The sequence below is a fragment of the Martes martes genome (assembly GCF_963455335.1).
Source record: "Martes martes genome assembly, chromosome: 9".
In the NCBI taxonomy this organism is placed as follows: domain Eukaryota; kingdom Metazoa; phylum Chordata; class Mammalia; order Carnivora; family Mustelidae; genus Martes; species Martes martes.
In genome coordinates, this window is record NC_137896.1 from 104,689,606 (window position 1) to 104,710,094 (window position 20,489).

The window sequence follows — 20,489 nt, forward strand, 5'->3', positions numbered from 1 at the left end:
TCATATGAGCCAGGTCCTTGCTTTTCTTCACAGTGGTACTACGTATGTACGATCTCCAAACAATATATTGCTCAGTTTTGAGGAAACGAGTAGCAAGCACAGTACCCTGCACAAAGACAGGGCAATATGGTCCCAGCAGATGGAGGCAGCAGAAGCAGGGCAGATGGAGCAGAATGCCTGTGTCAGAGGCTCGCCTCAGCTCCCCTGAATGTGGCTACTGTAGGCCGTGGGTGGGCGAGGCCACAAAGGAGGCCTGGAAGCACAGGCTGCAGGGTGGCTGGGCATCCAGCAGGGTCCTGGTATGGACCGGTGCAACTTCTTGGAAAAGGATACATGTGAGGGGTTTTCACTGTCATTTTTAAAAAACGTTCCATAGCCAACTCTCACACTTTTCCTGATAGTTTGGTTAAGTATAAAATTCTAGATTTGGAAACCACTTATCTTCTTGCTTCTAGCACAATGCTGAGAAGTCTGACACCCTGCCTCCTGATCCTGTGCATGTGACCTGTTTCTGTCCTGAAGCTTGTAGAATCCTCTGTCCTGAGTGTGTTGAAATTTTATGATAAGGTACCTTGGTGTCAGTTCGTTTTCATCCATGTGCTAGACACTTAGTCTCAGCCTGAAAACTCAGGTCCTCCAGCCATGGGATACAGGCTCTATTCCTTCTTCAGCACGATTCCCTCCTCTCCATTTTCTGCTCTTTTTGGGCCCTCTGATTGTCGTTGGTGGGACCTACTTGGCAACCATCTTAATTTCTCTGTACTCTTTTCTAGCCCTTGGCATTTTCACTCTAATTTGGGGAGATTTCTTCTGTTTTACCCTTCAGTCTCTATGGCACCGGCCATGCCTGTACATTCCTCAGTCCACACCTTTGCTTCTTTGTCAGTCAGGAATGCCTGTGGCTAGTCTTGATCCTTCTAAGGCAGATGGGCCACCGTCTGTTTCTCAAGGTCTCCCCAGCCTCACCTTCAGAGTCAGTGGAACATTTACCAGCATCTCACTGACAATAGGTGAGCAAATATAAATAAATCCTAAGTCAAAAACATTGAGGAAGGATTCTAGAATCCTTAAAGATGAGACCTAGCCTGTGCCGGCTATGGAGTAATCATCCCTCAGCTCCAAACCCACCTTCTATTCTGGGCCACCCTGCAAACCACATTTCTGCTCTGCTAGCTACTCCCATTTAGGTGAGGTCAAGGGGAGGCACGTGGAGGAGACTGCAGGGCTGGAGAAGGGACGTGCTTCCTCTTGTCCACTTCCCGAGCCTGTGAGCGCCCCCCAGTGGCGCTTCTTCGTATGGGTATGGGCAGTCCCCACAGCAGCGGTTCGCAGGTCTTCCAGCGAGCATGTGCAGAACCAGCTACGCTGCATCCTTCATCGGGCGCCAGCACCCGCTGGGTAGCACCCCCTGGGGCGGGGAGGGGCAGTTTCTGCTCTGCGGAGCCCTCTTGAAATCCTTTTCATGTTTTCCTCTTTGTTCCTTTTGTTTTCCCCGCTCTGGCGCTGGTTGCTTCTGGCAGTTGCTACTTGACACCTTAGATTCCCAGCACACCTAGTCAACAGTTCTTTGTAATAAGATCTTTGTTCATGTCACAGGTTTCTGTCTCCTGACTAGACTGTCACTCTTAAAACGCCCACCCTTATTTTACAGAAACTCTCGTCTTTATCTTGTAGGAGGTGACAGAGACAGAGAGGGACACTTTTAAGGCAATATCCTGAATTCAGGGCTCTTGTTTATCCGAATAGGAGATGGTTTTCCCAAATGGGTCTTCCGTTTTGACAAGGTAGTTGTTCTTGAGTGTTCTTGCCAAGGACATCCAGGGGTGAAGCTGAGCATTTCAGCCCTGGTGGCTTCATTTCTTTTTCCACACTGGCCATATTTCTTCCTGGCACAGGGTCACTTTTTCACCCTCTGACCTTCAGGTGCCCACTCTCCTCCAATTATGTTTTTGTGTCCTGATGGCTCCTTCAGCAGGAAAAGGGAGGGCAGCACTGATTCCTTAGCCTTTCCTTTTAGGGAACAGCCTCCCTGTACTCTGGTTCTGCAGTCTTTTTAATTCCTAAGGAACTGTCACCAGATTTCACTTTGGAAAACCCAGGTATAAATGAATTCCACTCATTCTTATCCAATTAAAACAAGCTCTAATGTTAGGGAAAATTTTCTGTTATTTTCTGTTATGAAAAAGTACTCTGCCCTTGGATTCAGAAGATCTGAAACAGTTTGCTCCCAGAGCTTCTCGTGGGAAACTGTTCTATTTCCTTCCTGGGGGGGGGGGGGGGGGGAGTCTTGCTTAGCAGAGCTCCAAAAGGAAACTTTCCCGTCAGCCATCTCCAAACGACAAAGGAAGTTTATGTACATTGGAAATTCAACCACCTCCACCACCCACTGCTGCTCTACGCAGTCGGAATTATTATTGCAGAGATGGGGCAGGGACAATATAAACATGAAGAAACACTTCATCCAGAATGAACAACGTTGAGGTATCAACTCACTGAGGCACGACACAGCCTATGCCAGAGATACAGATGCAATACTGTCCCATTTAACCCAACAAAGGTTTTTCTTTTCCTCCCTGATTTGAGGATATGTTCATATGGAAATCTTATGAAGGTATCCAAATGAAACCACCACCTTCTCTTTCATAAATCATTTTTATCCAGAAGAATAAAATGTGATGAACTCAGGACTGTTGGAAGAATCCAAGGCAAACAGTTTGGTGAGAGTGGAGCCCAGAGAGCAGCACTCTGCTTCTCTAGTCACACATGAATGGTGCATCTGGTCCACCTGACCTGCGCGGGAGCAGTTTCTACTTTACTTCACTGAACAGAATCATCCCTGGGAAACAGGACGAGAGAGAAGTGTGCTGCGCTGAGAGGGCACTCCCAGGAGTAAGAGCAGAGCAGGAGCAGCACTCAGCTGGCATGGGGAAGGGTGTGGGAGGCTTCACCCCCTTCATTCCCGCAGCATCATCCCCTTTTCCTCGCAGTATAGCAGAGCAGGTGACGTTTTAGACCCAACTGGGAAGCACCTTCTGGGGGTGGGGGTGGGGAGTGTTTTGTTTTGTGTGGTGTTTGACTTAGAAGCAAGTTCTTTATGATCAAGAGTTATCTCCAATTACATACCTCACTGCTTCTGATCCAAGATCTCTATTTACCTAATGAATGGTGACAGGGTGCTCGGGCAGAGACCCAGAACCTACCAAGGACAGAGTTACTTTGATCAACATCTACAAGCAGAGCCTATGATCTGAGCAGCATATAGCACAGTAGCTAAGAACAAGGACTTCAGAAGCACAGTACTTGGTTTGAGGTCAGTCTCTGATGGCCATCTGCCCTAAGGCAGTTTCCTTTACTCTGAAGTACCTATGTCTCTGTGTAAAATGGGAGTGAGAAAAGTGTGTTCCTCTCAAAGACGCTAAGAAGGCTAGGTGAGGTGATCCACAGAAGGTACTAGTAACTGTCCCTTAACAAAGCTTAGCAATTTTTACTACCATCATCCGCCAGCAGAATTATAGGCCCAAGGGTCCCAATCTGGAAATCTGACCTCCAGCCAATGTTTGATTTCTTTCTCCTCTCCTCTGCCATAAGACAAATCCTCTCAGCCTTTAAGTGTTTCCTGCCTTTATGGACAGATGGGTATCATCTAGCTAACTGTATCCCCACTGAAGGAAAGGACCAGCTCTAACTTATGTAGAATGTACTAAAATATTTGGCCATGCATTATTGTTTAGAATGATTTTATTTTAAGGCTACACAATATATATACATTTGTAAGTACACATATGATGTGTTTTATGTACATGGGTTAGACAGCTGTTTAAAGACAACCAGGACCTGCTGGGAAATTATTTTCTATGAAAGTGTGGAAAATAACAAAGATCAACTTAGGAGACAAAAACTAGACACGGATACAAAGTATGGATATAGGTTTTCCCAATCAAGAACAGTATCTTCACCAGCTCCTCCCTGCTAGGTGGTCACCACAGGGTGGAAAACTTTAATCAAAGACGGAGCTTCGGGGTGCTGGTTCCCTGACTGAGGGAGAAAAGGGAAGAGCAACAGACGGAACAGCCACTCTTTGGTGGTGGGCTAGGCAACATCCAGGCCACAGTCGTCCTGGTCACTGAAGGAGCGATGAGCCCCGCTCTGCCAACTTTTCTCAGGCAAACTTAATCCCCTTGCCTCACCAGAATGTCGGAAAGGTCCTCGGTTCCTTCCAGCTTTAGATTCTGAAGAAAGACCAAACACATGAACTTCAGCATACTGAAAATACAGGAATCATAATGTAGATTCTAATCAAGGCAACAGGGGAGTGACTATAAAGAATGAGGTTTGTCCTGGGACTGTAACAGAAAATATAATTTGCAGGATAAAGCTAATTCCAAATCCTTGCCACCGGCAGGGGAAAAATGCAAAAAGCAAGACTTCCTGGGCACTGGTGCCCGAAACAACCTCTCTCTGTAAAGGGCCCAAGAGTGAAGCTATTTGCTCTGGCAGGAGCTAAGAGAAGTGGATAGCCACTAGGAGACACGATACGTGACTGTTAACCGTGTCCGTGTGTGGCCTCCTGCAGCCCTGCTCCTCACTGCCCCATCACCTTATACCCCGCCATCTGCACAGGCCTTTCTCTCCCATCTGTGCAGGCCTTTCCCTACCTCACAGCTCTCCTCCCACCTGACACCCCCACTCCCACCCTGTGAACTCCCCACCAAGCCAGCCACTTGTTTCCCGCAGGATGAAATGGCTGTCCGAAGCCTCTCTCGCCTAAGCTCGCCACAAGCGTACCTCCCCTCACTGGGTCCCGAGGCAGGCCCAACCTGCTGGTACTCAGCAACCACACCGCCCTTGCCAGGGTACCTTCCTGTGCTGCTAACGATGGAAAGTTGAAATCACCCCCTGCACCCCACAGTGTGACTTCTGCAGCTTGGTTCCTGGTGGTTCCACTCTGGCTAATGAGCTGCACCGTACTGGCACTGAAGGCCCAGCATCCACCCCTGCGTCCCGAGTGCTGTCACACCGCACTTCTCAGGGATCTCATTACCAGAGGGGCTGATGACAGACAGGAGTGAGAGACTGGGAGCAAGGCCACAAAAAGAGACATGTTCTGGTATTAAGTGTTGTGAGATTTCTCTCTGTGGCTCTGGGAAACAGAGCCGATCATCACCGAATCACTTTCATCATGAGGGCAGAGGCCAGACACAGGCACACAGGAAGTCCTGAGCACTTCTACAGCACCCACTTTTGCTAGCATTCCAGTACAATCTGATCGACCCTCTCAAACCACACTTCGGTGTTCAGACAGGTGTCACACTCTAAGATCCCCCCTCTTAGCTCGGGGCGGCGGGGAGGTCAGAATCTACACTGGTGGTACACGAGGGCAGCGAGGGTAGGGATGCTCTGCCTCAGTGACAACATCTGCGTTAGGGACCGGGGCCCCGGGACACAAAGGATATCAAGTTTCATCTGGGCTTGTTGCTGGCTGCCACGCTGGGCTGCCCCCCTGGGTGACACCAGCAAACTCTTGACAAGATGAGTCCCTGCCTGTTCCCTTGGGAACCGCCACAGCTGCTTAGCTCTGCAGCTGGCATGGCGCCCTGCAGAGCCTGGCCCGCTGTCACAGTTGGCACGTCTCCTGGCTCCCAATGTGACACTCTGGTCCCAAGCCTTTCTTCACAGCTCTTGGTGGTCCAGCTTGGCTGGCCACTGCCTCCATGTCTTAGGACTCCTTCCTCCTGCATCTGTCTTCATGTGTCTTGACTTTGGCACTGGTAGGATTTGGCCTTTAAAGCCTTTGACACCCAATGATATCAAAGTGCTTTATGTTCTGAAGTTGGGAACTGATAGATTACAATTCAGCACTTAAATTTTTCCATTTGGGTCCTCCTCATTATTTTCATTGCTAATCCTACCGAATGGCCCTTTTCTAAGATTCTTCTAAGTGCTTGGCTAATCCTCTGGGGTTGAAACTACTGCGTAAGTCAACTGTATTTAAGATGTCTTGTGAGGTTGCCCAGGAAAGATCTAGAAAAAACCTCAAACAGGGTGCCACAAATAAAGAATTACTCCCCTGCATACCAAATTTACCTACCTTTTCATTGGCTAAGTGCAGGAGACAGGCAAAGGCCAGAGGTATAGAGAGGTTCTGAGCCATGAGAGGAGGAAGGCTGGAAAACAGAGAGGCAAGTATTTAGCTAGGTCACTGCGGTTCTAGGAACAAAGACTCTTTCAACAAGTAAGAACACACATTTCCAGTGAACAAACTAATGAGAAACAAAGAAATATTTCAGATGCATTTTATAAGCAGGTTTTTCCAGGTTCTTATTTGGAAATAAAATGTCACTTGCTCCATTCCAGCCAATGGTGCAGAAAAATGCCTTTTTTTTTAAAATGTCTTTTTAAAAAGTTGGTCTGTATTAAGTAATTTATCAATGTGATGAAGAAACAGAAAAACTGCCCCGAGTATTAAAACAGCAGATGGGGGTGCCTGGGTGGCTCAGTGGGTTAAAGCCTCTGCCTTTCGTGCAGGTCATGATCTCAGGGTCCTGGGATTGAGCCCCGCATCGGGCTCTCTGCTCAGCAGGGAGCCTGCTTCTCTTCCTCTCTCTCTGCCTGCCTCTCTGCCTACTTGTGATCTCTGTCTGTCAAATAAATAAATAAAATCTTAAAAAAAAAACAAACCAGCAGATGGTGTGAGGGTCTGTCACACCAGCAGCTCAGGCTGGAGCACTCTCAGCCAGGGCTCGGAGGAAGGGATGGGGAGCCCCCCTGCGTTCACTGGCTCGTACCTCTTCTGCAGGTCCCTTGTGAGCCCGCTGAGCATCTTCTCATCAGCCACCTTCACTGGGTCCTCTTTTCCAGTTTCATTGTGGTTTGTCTAACAGAAGAAGGATATTGACAATTCAGACATTCTGGGTCAGTTCACTTTTGAGAAAGCAACATAAATTTCGAAGTTGTACCTCCGAAGAGTTTACAACTGAATGAAACCAAAACATTTTCTAAGTTACATCTTGAAGAAAAGGGACCCATAAAGAGACCCTGTGCCTCAGCCCTGGACCATGACACTGACTAGAAGTTATGGTAAATGTGGACATCAATGGCCAGTATAATCCCAGTAAAGGAAGAATTGCAAAGAGGGTTCTAGGTTCCTCTGAAGTAAAAAAAAAACAAACTAACAAAAGCCATGATCATTTATAGCTTCAACCAAGGGCAGCAGAGAATCCATAATCTCTAAGGCAAGCAGTTATCAAAGGATATCATGTTTGGCATTTGCATTAAGATAACCCAGAATGTATACACGGATCAAAGGATATCATGTTTGGCATTTGCATTAAGATAACCCAGAATGTATACACGGTGAGAGGAGTGGGGTGACAGGACAGGATAGGTGATAGTACAAATAAAACAGTGATAATTATTGGAAATAGGTGTGTACTATACTATGCTCTCTCTGCTTTTGAATACTGTCAAATATTTTCTTTTTTTAAGGATTGATTTAGGGGCACCTGGGTGGCTTAAAGTGGGTTAAAGCCTCTGCCTTCAGCTCAGATCATGATCCCAGGGTCCTGGGATCAAGCCCCACATCGGGCTCTCTGCTCCGCGGGGAGCCTGCTTCCTCCTCTCTCTCTCTCTCTCTGCCTCCTTGTGATCTGTCTGTCAAATAAATAAATAAAATCTTAAAAAAAAAAAGATTTATTTATTTGAGAGAGGGTGAGAGAGCGTGTGTGAGCAGGAAGAGGGGCAGAGAGAGAGAGAGAGAGAGAGAAAGAGAATCCTCAGATTCCCCACTGAAGGTGGAGCCTGACATGGGGCTGGATCCCAGGACCCTAAGACCATGGCCTGAGTCGAAATCAGGAGTCAGATGTTTAACCAACCAAGCCACCCAGGCACCCTGTTTGAATATTTTCATGATAAAAAATTAAAAAAAAAAAAGAATAAATCCTGGATGCCTTGTGTGGCTCAGTTGGTTGAGCAACTGCCTTCAGCTCAGATCATGATCCTGGAGTCCAGGGATCGAGTCCCACATCAGGCTCCTTGCTCAGAGGTGGATGGAGGTTGTCTGCTTCTCCCTCTGACCCTCCCCCTCTTATGCTCATTCTCTCTCTCTCTCAAATAAATAAACAAAATCTTAAAAAAAAGGAATAAATCCTTCATTAACCAGAAGTCCTAGAGGACATGGTATTATAAGTCATTTAAATTCAAAGTTTAAGTAGAACCCCGTTCCTACCTCTTAAAAAAGCACATTTCTCTTACATTTGTATCCTATTCAGTTTTAGTTGATAAAACCTTATGAATATGACTGAAGCTTTATCTGATAACCGTGACTACACAACTTGGGGTCCTCAATCAAATCATGATTTTCACTTCTCAGCCAGCAGGAGAAGGTTTAAGAGAGCAGGCTGAGTTTTCCAAAAAAGCTCAGAACACTGCCTGAACAGAAGAGGTCCAGCAGAAAGGATGGAAGGATTCTGGTTAACTAAGAGCTCCATTCAGCTGGAAAGAATTAGTCAATGTTTCACCTTGTTCTGAAGAAGAGAGAGATTAATTTGACAGCAAAAAAAAAAAAAAATTTTTTTTAAACTACTTTTCTACTTAGAATACATCTCCCTATTAGATCAAAGGGCTTAAACATTTTATGGTATGTGAGATGTTAGAATTTGCTTTCCAGAACAGTGGTTCATCAACCTAAATCACACCAGCAGTGAGTATATACGCCAAACTTTTCCTCAACTGTTTAATTGCTAAAGCTGCTAAAGCTCTGTTTAATTGCTAAAGCAGTGGAAATTGCTTTGGTTTGTATTTTGTGATGATCAGCAAAGCTAAATAATGTCTGTGCACTAGTTTACCATCTGCATCACTTTTTGTGTGAATTGCGTGTTCATATACTTGGTTCATCCCACTTTCAGAGGCATGAGATCTTTCTTGTATTTTTCTTTTTTTTTAAGAGTTTATTTATTCATTTGAGAGAGAGAGAGAGAGAGAGAGAGAGAGAGAGCATGAGAGGGGAGAAGGTCAGAGGGAGAAGCAGACTGCCCATGGACATGGGAGCCTGATGCAGGACTTGATCCCATGACTCTGGGATCATGACCTGAGCTGAAGGCAGCCACTTAACCAACTGAGCCACCCAGGTGCCCTGTCTTTCTTGTGTTTCTGAAAGAATGCTTTCTGTATTCACTGTTGATCTTGGAGCCTTAACCGTGAGCCAGTCCCCTCTCACATGCTGGGTACCTGGAGAGCAAGCAGAGCGTGTTACCTCTGTGTCTGCTTGCTTGGAGAACTTTGTCAGCAAACTCCACATGCTCTGCTTCAACTTCTTCATGTCCATCCTCTTGGCAGTCTTGGCATAATGAATTTCAATTTTATTTACCTGAAATACATATGCGACAAAGTAAAATTAAGCAAACTAAAGAAACATTTATAATTCACCCATTGTAAAATCAAAAAGTCTGGAGTTCAAATAAAGATTCTGATTTAGTCTTGATCAAAGGAATTACAGAGCTTTCTTTGGATATGCCAAAACAGAGTCCCTCATTTCAATCTGATTTCTTGTTGATCAAGTGTAATCTACATTTTTTTAAACTACTTTTTTTAAAAAAAGATATTTAAAATTTATTTATTTGACAGAGAGAGAGAAAGTGAGAGAGAGAGAGCATGAGAGGAGAGGTCAGAGGGAGAAGCAGACTCCCCACGGAGCTGGGAGCCCGATGCAGGACTCGATTCCGGAACTCTGGGATCATGACCTGAGCCAAAGGCCGTCGATTAACCAACTGAGCCACCCTGGAGCCCAAGTGCAATCTATATTAAGACTAAGCTGGGGGATGCCTGGGTGGCTCAGTGGGTTAAAGCTTCTGCTTTCGGCTCAGGTCATGATCTCAGAGTCCTGGGATCGAGCCCCGCATGGGGCTCTCTGCTCAGCAGGGAGCCTGCTTCCCTTTCTCTCGGCCTGTCTCTCTGCCTAGTTGTGATCTCTCTCTGTCAAATAAATAAAATCTTAAAAAAAATAAAAAAAAAGACTAAGTTGGAATTCTAGAGTAAAGAGATAGGCCAATCAAATGGATATGAAATCACTAGGCCTGTCACCTGGTATGCAGGTGATCAATGCATCATCATTTCATATGAATTGAATCTGGCCAAGATTCTCTTTCTTTTTAAAAAACATTTTACTTTTAAGAAATCCCTATACCCCACATGGGGCTTGAACTCACAACCCTGAAATCAAGAGTGGCCTGCTTCATGGACTGAGCCAGAGCCAAATAGCCAGTCTCACCCAAACAGCGCAGAAACCGATTTTCCCTGCCTGCAGCCTTCATTCACATACTTTACCACTTTGCTTCTAGTCATATGGTTTATCACCATTTCTAAAGAGATGGCTAGTTCCACACAAACTAAATTGGCCATCAGCTCATTCTCAACATGGCCTTATTTAAGAATCAACCACTTGGAGAGCAGCAGGTTAAAACTGAGAAAGAAAAAAAAAAAATAAAGTCCAGACCAATGTGACTCTCATACAGGAGGAGGAAGAAAATTAAATAGATCTCAGGCAAATAATCTAACAAAATTCTTGGCTTTCACCTTTACCTTCTGAGGTTCAGCTACCAGATTTGACTCCCCGTAAGTGGTGATGTCCAATCCTTGGACTTCAGGTACATCACCATTCTCTTGTGCTGTCTTGGGTGGATGGCAGGATGTAAGGTCAAAGGTCCCACCTGGTCCCACAAATAAGTCATCCGACTCTTCATAGTCACTGTCAGCAGCCTGGGCAAGGAAACAGTTCTTCAAGTTTGGCAGAAGCTTGGAGTGTCCTTGAAAAGGACTCTATTTACACATTAAGAGCAGAGCACCTGAGAGTTCGTTACATGAGTCAAGCCTAGGATGGTCTTCTAGGTGCCTCCAGTGACCCTCCGGTTACACATAAGCCCTATGAGGAAGGTATCTGCTAACTAAGACCTCCAGAGCAAGGTAGGAGGAATAATCACAACTGCCAGTGTCCCCTTTGGTTTCTAGCTAATTTCAGATTTCATTTTATGGACAGCATTTCCAAAACACCTGAGATCTGACCCACATGCCTCACTCGATGTGGGCACAAGAGGTGTCAGAGGTCGCCAGCCAGCAGTGGGGGTCCTGCCTGGGAGCTGTGAAAAAGTCATTCTTGGACCAAGACCAGCAGGAATGGATCAGATCTCTGGGCTGGGGCCCAGGACTTGGTTTTCAAGCAGGCTCTCTGGGTGATTCTCATACCCCTTGAAAATGTGAGAAGCACTTGCCAAGCGGTCAGTCTGGATTTTCACTTAAAGGTAACCACCCAACTCTCCTCCAAGGAAGATGACAAGGTGAAAAAGCTGTTCTTCAGTTCTTGTCCCTCTCCCCAAAGGGACACAGAGACCTAATATTTTCTCCCCTTCTGTTATTTATATTTGCCATTTTATTAGAATCACAAAATTATTGTCTAAACTAAGATCTAAAAATGGGGAGTGGCTTATACAAATTCACAATGTAACAACCAAAATCAGAGCTACAAGCCCAGTCTCCTGAATCTACCCCCTAGACCTTTCCCTTTCAGACCCCACCATCTTCACATGTCTGAATGTCCTGTCCCCCTAGACAAAAATATTAGTTTCTAAAAGCAAGAGGAGTATTTTCCTCTGAAATCCCAAAATAGTCAAAATAAGTGCTTTGCACAGGCTAAAGACATTGACTGGTTTATTGGAATATGACCATTCACTTTCCACATACAGGGTTTGAGGTAAAGCAGGCCTAGCTTTTGGCTGTTTCCTCAGCTTTTTTCCATTTCCTGATGCATGGGGGGCTGGGCAGGCAGCCATAACCCTCCTCCCCCAATTCAGAATTTCCTACAGCCTTCTGCCATATAGGAAAGGGAGGAGATGGGGAATAGAAAAGGCTCTTCTGCTTATGAGAAAGGACAGAGCTCCTCTCTCCTTTTACCTGTAATCCAGGGCAAAAGTTGGAGGTGTCGTTAGGGTTGTTGTAATCATAGTCTCCAATTTCTTCATAATGTTCGGTTCCTGCTCTCTGGCCTTGGGCTGTCTTAAGTAACTAGAATGAAGGAAAGAACAACTGCAGAAAGCAATTTCTAGAAAAGTAGTTCCAACCTAGGTTAGAAGATAACCTTAGTTCTTATGATCAAGCTCCTAGAATTACAGAATTTTAGAGTTTTAAGGACCATGAGAAGTCATCTAATCCTGACAACTTCAGCTGCACAACTCCATTCTAGAGCAAGCCCCACGGTAGCAGCGCTTGGAGGCCATCCATCCCAAACAAACCAGAGCAGCTCGTTTGCAATTAGGTCTGCACACAACTTCATTTTAAAAAGGGCTCATTAAAAACAAAATTGCCAGAAAACAAACAAAAAAAAACCCCAACAGAATTGCCTATAGCTATCTGAAAAGAAGTCAACTTGCGGCTGCTCAAATAATTCTGAGAGAAAACCCACTCATGATTTTAATTCACAGATAGCCTGTCCCATTTCTGGGGCAATCACTGCTCCCTACGTAGCTATAGGGAGAAACATCCAGCTCTTCTCCCCGTCATTACACCCCCAGGTCCTTGTTCTGCCTTCCAGAGCCTCACAGAACAAGCCTCCCTCCTCTTTTGGGAATACCTGTGACCACAGCCCTTCAGATATTTGCTGCCCGGTAGACCAGTGATTTTTACCGGGGGTGTGTGTCTTTGGGGTGAAACGTCCCCCCAAAATGGGTCCATGATTAAAGGAGCAAGACTGATACAAAGCAAAGGTCAAGCAAAGCTTTATTCCATGCCAAGTATTGAGAATCAAACCGAATGTTCGGGGCCGTGCCTCTTACAGAAAGGGCTACCTTTCTCTGCTTCACAGACTAGCTTTTAAGGGCAAAGGCCATGTGGTTGGGCCCGGCCACGCACAGGTGACCAATGAAATTGTAACACACAGAGAAAGCTGCACAGTCATGTTAGGTCACACATAAGTGACCAATTGAATTACAATTGAATTACCAATTGAATTACCCTAGTAGATATTTGAACTAGCCTATCACCTTGGTCAGAATTGGCACCCAAAAGGCTCCCAAAGGGTGGGGCCCATACTCCTTGGTAACTAGGGAGACAGTATGCACCCGTCCACTGATTGGATGTCTCCACCTGGCCTGACCCACCCTTGTATTTGGGCTTTGTTACCTGGGACAGGTTTCCGGGACTTGTTTTTAGGTAAGTCCCCTGGGGGAAGGGGGGCAGGGACAGTTTAAGGGTTAAACAACAAGGTTATTATTTAACTGAATGGAAGCGCTCTGGCTAAATAGGTCCTTACAGGGGTGAAGGAAGTAAGGCTGAAGGTATTCAGTTTACAAAGCATACTGAATATTCTACTACAATGATATACTCCAAAAGCAGCCAAAAAAAAAAAAACCCCACAATGTTTTTGTAACATAATCCAAAAATAATATTCAATAATAGGTATTTATTGACTTAAGTCCTCTTTCGTCCACAGTTCCTCATATGATGCCATTTCTAAATCCTTCCCCATTTAGGATACTGTCCTTTAGGCACATGCTAAACTGTCCATAGACTACAAGTATTTCAGGAAGGGGCTGTGACCTCCTCGTGTTGTCAGCTGGTTGCTACTAGAATCCCCCTGTAAGATAATTAAACTGGATGGTTGATCTGTATGGTCTCTAGCCAAACAGTGCTTACTAACCCAGCGTTTAATTTCCAGGGTTTCCTGAGTTTAATAGTCATTATCCCCGCATAGCCCTGCTGGAAGGGCAGGGATCTCCAGCTCCAGCTGCCTGGCTGCCCTACCACTCCGTGACTTTGACCCTGTGGACAATCAGAAGCAGAAGTTCTTTCTTCTATAGGAAACAACTATAAACAACAAAACAACAGCCCCTGGAATTAATAAGCAAATTCCCACCGAAGGCCACAGTCTTCAGATGCTCCTAATAAGGGCTTGAGGGAAGGGGGTTGGGTAACTCCTGGCCACAGAAAGGAGCTCCAGGCTGGGTAAGGTTTGGTAGCAGTGTCCACTGTCCTGCTGTCCTGCTCTTCTGCCGCAGGGCCCCATTTTCCCATTAGAATGCGACCCGGTTAGCACTTAACCAACACTGACCACAGCCATTGTTTCTACTACTGCTGCAACTTTGTATCTCTTTCTGCATTTTTAAGAGTATTTCTGTTAAGTAAACAGTACTGATTAAAAGGAAAAATATATTAGTGTTGGTTTATAAAAACACAATGGGAGATTGTGAATCCGGAGAACTGTATACATATCATTAACGTCTTGTAGAGAAACAGGCAAAATAAGGAAGAGGAAAATGAAGACAGTTTGTGTCTAGGACACCACAAGACCAGAACACTCAGGAAAGCAAGTGAGCAGAGGGTCCAGATAAAAGGGAACTTGGCAGGAACCGCTGCCTGGTAACCCTGGCAACGGTGACACACACTTGCGACCAGCATCGCCAGAAGAGCTGCGGGCAGATGAAGTGAACAGTGACTGGAGGCCAGCCCTGGGTGGTCTAGATGCTCATCAGAACAGAGGAGCCTCGACAGAGCCCGGGAAGGTGGCACAGCTCTAGATAACTCCCTGAGACTGCACGGTCAGGAGCTTGGCACCCACATTGCCCCATAAGTCACAGTGGGGCTCATGTCTACACCTTGATGATGAGGAAGGCAGTGTGGCCTGGGGAAAGCAACTGGTTAGTGAGTCCACAACATCAATGAGAATCAAGAAATAACTACCACCATGTAAAAACCTTAGTGAAAGACTTTTTATTCCCCCTAGCATTTCAACACCTAGGCCTCAGTGGCCACCCGGCAGTCTCACCAGCTGAAGTATCTCCAAATCTCCAACCTGTGTCTATGCCATAAGCTTTCCCTTTAGCTTTGCTACACCTGCTGCATCTCCTGGTGACTGCCCCTGGCTAACACCTTCCCCTCCCCTTGCGCTCTCCTTTTCCTCGAAGGCGCGGGCTGATAGTCAACATTGCCAACCATCTGATTTCTCCCACGCTACCAGCACGTTTGACAGCAGCAGCCTCAAGGAACCAAGGAGCAATCTTACCCTGGTGCCTGGTTTGAGATGCAGCTGGACAAGATGATCAGTCTCATAGAAGAAATCCGTGGGAAGAGTTGTGGCTTTCCAATTCTGGTTCTCCAAAGTGGACTTGGCCAGAATAGTAGAAGCCTGTTAATTAAAAACAAAAACCATTTTTTTTTTTTTTTTGAGAGAAAGAGAGAAATTGAGAGAGCACACTTGAGGCAGGAGTGGAAGAGTGGCAGAGGGAGAGAATCTCAAGCAGTCTCCACGCTGAGCACAGAGCCTGTTGCAAGGCTCAGTCTCACAGCCCCGAGATCATGACCTCAGCCAAAATCAAGAGTCAGAAGCTTGGGCGCCTGGGTGGCTCAGTGGTTTAAGCTGCTGCCTTCAGCTCAGGTCATGATCTCAGGGTCCTGAGATCGAGTCCCGCATCGGGCTCTCTGCTCGGCAGGGAGCCTGCTTCCCTCTCACTCTCTCTGCCTGCCTCTCTGCCTACTTGTGATCTCTCTCTGTCAAGTAAATAAATAAAATCTTAAAAAAAAAATTAAAAAAAAAAAAAAAAGAGTCAGAAGCTTAACCAACTGAACCACCCAGGCACCCCAGGCATTTTAGTAAGAATGGTCAAAACAAATATTTTTTAAAGCAGCTTGGGAAGGATTTGGGCAGCACTAGCCTACTGTCAGAGTTCCCAGTTCTGTAGCAAAGAGTGATTTTGCTAGACATTATTGATATTCTAAACCTGATTCTATCTGCCACTGAGTTCAGGACTATTCCTCAATTCCTCTAGAGTTTGAGGGAGAATGAAACCATCCATTTACTCTAAAACTTAAATTTGTAATGAATTCTAAAAAATCTGAAAAGAGTGAAAAGAGCAATTTAAAAAAGCATACAGGCTAATAGATTTAGCACAAACCTTTGTTTTTTTAAAATATACATCAAAGTCAATATCATCGTCAAAGTCAATTTCAAAATCCTTCTTTGTACTCTTCTTTTTGTTCTCTGATTTGGAGGAAGCATCGTCTGCAGAAATAAACACATATGTCAACATTGTTCACCTCTCTGGACAATATTACGTATCCATTTTGCAAGATCTTACCAACTGCAAAAATGCTCGAGTTTTTGTCTGAGCATAACAGCATCAGAAAAGGCAAATCATACACCTAGTTTCATCCCTAACTTATGATTTGTGGTCTTGCTAACAAAACACAATTACAAGTATGCTAATTAATCCGTTCTTTTCAAAGACAGCATGTAAAACACATAATGCTGGCAAGGCCCTTCAGAATTCTAGAGTCCTGCCTTGTAAGCCTATGGTCATTCCCACGTATGGCCCCTGTTTGAAGTCACATGGATACTGGATGATCATCGACACTATCTCTTAAAGTTCATACTTGGAAGTACAGACGTTCAAACTTAGAAGTACATACGTTTGAGTCGGGGTCTAAAGCGCCAGTGATCCGGGCCAGCCCACATTGACATGGTACGGGGACTAAAATAGGAATATTCTCCAGGTTTCATGGACAGAAGAGGGCACATGGTCCTAATGTCTCCATCCCCAAGGGGAATCATTTCTTCCCTGTAACATACATGAAATCATATTTTTACCTGTCCAGCTGTGTACATGTCAATATACATAATGCAATCATGCCATTTACATGCAAAGTAGCGTGTAATGAAATTGAAGATGCTACCTACCCACTTCTCCACAGATGAGCAGCATTTCTAAGAGTAAGTGCAATATAAATATTTCATTGTTAATAATTCCCTAGTTTTTACTTCATCAAAGTGCTGAAGTTTCTCTTAATACTATAACATTATGATCACAGACAGCTATACAAAGAGGTTTTTTTTTTTAAATTTTTTAAAAAGATTTTATTTATTTATTTATTTATTTGACAGAGATCACAAGTAGGCAGAGAGAGAAAGAGGTGGAAGCAGGCTCCCTGCTAAGCAGAGAGCCCAATGTGGGGCTCAATCCCAGGACCCTGGGATCATGACCTGAGCTGAAGGCAGAGGCTTTAACCCAATGAGCCACCCAGATGCCCCTACAAAGAGGTTTTAAAGTACTTCATGGAACGCAAGTTTACCCATCTGAGAGATAAGGAAACAGTGGCAGAGAGAAGGTAAGTTGTCTTTTTTAAAAAATTTTATTTATTTGAGAGAGAGAGAGAGGGCGCACACAAGAGAGGGAGCAGTGGCAGAGGGAGATGCAGGCTTCCCACTGAGCAGGGAGCCGCATGCGGGACTCAATCCCAGGACTTCAGGATCATGACCTGAGCTGAAGGCAGACACTTAACTGACTGAGCCACCCAGGTGCCTTGGAGAGAAGTTAAGTTTTCATGTAAGACTGCAGTCACTAAAATACCAGAGCTGGGGGCGCCTGGGTGGCTCAGCTGGTTGAGTGACTGCCTTCAGCTCAGGTCATGATCCTGGAGTCTGGGGACTGAGTCCCACATTGGGCTCCCTGCTCAGCAGAGGGTCTGCTTCTCCCTCTGACCTCTCCCTCTCATGCTTGTTCTCTCTCATATAAATAAATAAAACCTTAAAAGAAAAAAAATGCCAGAGCTGGGAGGAGGACACAATTCTCTGAATCAGCCTCAAGATCTTTCCATACACAAGGCTTCCAGCCATGCAGATGATAATCTCTCAGTCTTTCTTTACCATCCTTCCATAAATGAGGGCTCTGATAACTCTTGTGGTACCTACTAGGAGTGAATAGATGTTACTCTGATTTGTCCCTCAAATGACAAATGACAATGGGGGGGCACTTATAATCTGTTAAGCCACCTAGCTTTATTCTGGGCTGTGTGCGAAGAGTCTGACTGGCCAGTCCAGTATGACAGTTTGGGTTTGGTTTTTCAACCTCTCAGCAATGTTCTAGTCTGCGCGGGGAGCCTGACACATCAGAAAGTATGTTAGTGCTGCTATACTGCCCTCTAAAGGTCAAGGTCCAAGGAAACCTCAGACACTGAACCGCTTTTTATCTACACTGAGCTACAAATACACCGTCTTCACACCAAGCCTTGTGTAATAAGGTTAAAAAGTTTTAAAAGAGGACTTTGCCTTTATCTACAGAATTTTTACTTTAAAACCAAGAATCTGTATTTGTATATTTATTGTGTAATTAAAACTTAATTTTATTATTTTAAAAGATTTTTAAGTAATCTGTCCACCCAATGTGGGCTTCAAACTTACAACCCCAATATCAAGAGTCACATGCTCTACCAACTGAGCCTGCCAGGCGCCCCTAAAACTTAATTTTAAAAATTAGAATATATGAAAAAAATTCACATTTCTAGTATGCCTTTATGTTACTAAGGAACAATTGTACTGTACTGTGAGCTCTAGGTGGAGAAAGAAGATGGCTTCAGTAGAGTCTGCTTAATTCTCACAGACATTTTTCTGTTTTGGCAGTCAGGCTGGGAATTTATTGGGAACTTATAGGCAAAGCTATAAAGAGCTTGGCTCCCATCCCCTGAGAATCTGTGGGCCAGGGTGGGGCTAAGGCCCTTGAGGCTTGAACTCCAGCCATTTTCTCTCGCAATATATGAGGCTACGTGGCAGGCATCTTATTCGTCCCAACTTCCCGACTCAACAACTAACCTACTTCCCAGTGTCCTCAATTCTCCATCAAGCATCCCCTCCAGCAAACTTCTCTAATACCCTCTGGGGGAATTACTTCTTCTACCTGCCCTCCTCCCACAGGGCCCCTCCAGGTTAGTACTGGTTCAGCACATCGCACTAGGATCTGCAGGTCGCCTCCCAGCTGGCTCCTGGCACCTCACCACGCAAGCAGCAGAATGCCTCATTCCTGCATGCACGAAACAGGTGGTGGTGTAGGCCTAGACCACAGTCTAGGTCTTTTAAACCACAGTGAGCACCTGTCAAGCAGAGACTAGCTACAGCAGACACATGGGCCGCTGCTGCTGCAAGAGGGAGTGCGCCCAAGCTGCTGTTGGATATACGCCACTGTTAGGCCTGCCCTTGTTAATGTACGAAGTGCACAGTGGTCTGAATGCTGCCATCCAGGGACCAGCAACAAGGGGCACGCTACAAAACACTGGTATTTATGATTCAGCATGGCCCCATCCCATCTCAACCTAGAGAAGTCCATAAAGACCTTTCAGTCCAGGGGCACCTGGGTGGCTCAATCGGTTAGCGTCTGCCTTCAACTCAGGTCATGATCTCAGGGTCCTAGGATTGAGCCCCATGTTGGGCTCCTTGCTCAGCAGGGAACCTGCTTCTCCCTCTCCCTCTACTTGCTGCTCCCCCTGCTTACAGTCTCTCTCTCTCTCAAATAAATAAAATATTAAAACACACACACACACACACACACACACACACACAAAACAAACCCCAACCTTCCAGTCCAGTCCAGTGCTCACAATCCTGGGTGCATACTACAAAGCACCCATGGAGGTTTGGGAAATGTGACTCAAAGCCTGGCTTCTGTGACTCTCAGTTCAGTGCTCTGGGGTGGAGCCTATTGTCCAAAGTTCATTACATGCAGCCAGAATTGGTCAAAGGCACTGAGTGATACCCAGCTCTATTCCATTACTTAACTTCTCTGAGCCTGTTTCCTCATCTGTGAAATGGGGACAACAGGACCTCATGATAAGGTTGTTGCAAGACTTAAGTAATTAGATTTTCTGTTTTCTGTAAATAACGTGAGATAACGTGGGTAAGGCCCCTGGCACAGTGGCTGGCCTGAAACCAGAAGAATAGAGCACTCAATGAGCTCAGACATTACTATTATCATCTAGGCCAAACCCTTCATTTTGTGTATGAGAAAACAAAGACCCCAAAAGGTAAGGCCACTTGCCTCTGCCCCATATCTCCTGGCTAGGCACGGCAGTCGAGTCCATGCAGTTTCAATACTGAGCTCTTGGGCAAGGCCAGCACCATGCCAAGGATAACAATTTCAAGATGGATAAAACCTTGGGCTACAACCCAAGCACCCTGCCCCTAAAGCGCTCAGTAAGATGGATCCTAAGACTTTGTTCTGTTTGAAACTGGGGAGAGAAGGGCAAACATTTCTTCAAGGTAACAAAATGGAAGTGACTAAAGCCCTTTGCTACCGTCAGTTCCTTAGATGTCAGGAAAGTGACGGCTGTTCGTTGACATTTGAATTTGGACTGAAAGAGATCATCCCACCAACCCACCTACCATTTCTCACTCTGTAGAAGATAGGAGGGGCACAGGGACAAAATTGCAGGTATACTAATAGTACGAATCAGGAGAGGAAAGGAGGGTGCCAAAGGGCCTCGCTGGGTAGTTTTGCCTTAAAGTGTCAAATGTTTAGCCCGTCAACTTCTACACAGATGTGAAGAGACATCATCAATCTAATCATTTCCCACATGAGTAGACAAATTTTCTTAGACAACTTCTAAGGTTTTACCCCACACTAAACCAGCTTGGCTGTCCTGTCCCAGGAACACAAAATTGTTATAGGCACAGGAGTTGTCAGAGG

At 45.4% G+C, this 20,489-nt stretch overlaps 1 protein-coding gene across 1 annotated transcript in view; it reads right to left on the minus strand.

The window, feature by feature from the left end:
• Nucleotides 1-3,722: 3,722 nt before the first annotated feature.
• The window catches only part of NCAPH (non-SMC condensin I complex subunit H), a 35,576-nt gene continuing 18,809 nt past the window's right edge, over nucleotides 3,723-20,489 (minus strand). Inside the window, exons 10-18 of the mRNA XM_080814240.1 lie at nucleotides 16,447-16,595; nucleotides 15,933-16,039; nucleotides 15,044-15,166; nucleotides 11,941-12,051; nucleotides 10,576-10,752; nucleotides 9,251-9,364; nucleotides 6,786-6,874; nucleotides 6,089-6,164; nucleotides 3,723-4,229 (exon numbers count right to left, since the gene is read on the minus strand). Coding sequence (XP_080670366.1) covers nucleotides 4,170-4,229; nucleotides 6,089-6,164; nucleotides 6,786-6,874; nucleotides 9,251-9,364; nucleotides 10,576-10,752; nucleotides 11,941-12,051; nucleotides 15,044-15,166; nucleotides 15,933-16,039; nucleotides 16,447-16,595 — 1,006 coding nt within the window. The 3' untranslated portion in view covers nucleotides 3,723-4,169. The remainder of the gene's footprint in view (nucleotides 4,230-6,088; nucleotides 6,165-6,785; nucleotides 6,875-9,250; nucleotides 9,365-10,575; nucleotides 10,753-11,940; nucleotides 12,052-15,043; nucleotides 15,167-15,932; nucleotides 16,040-16,446; nucleotides 16,596-20,489) is intronic.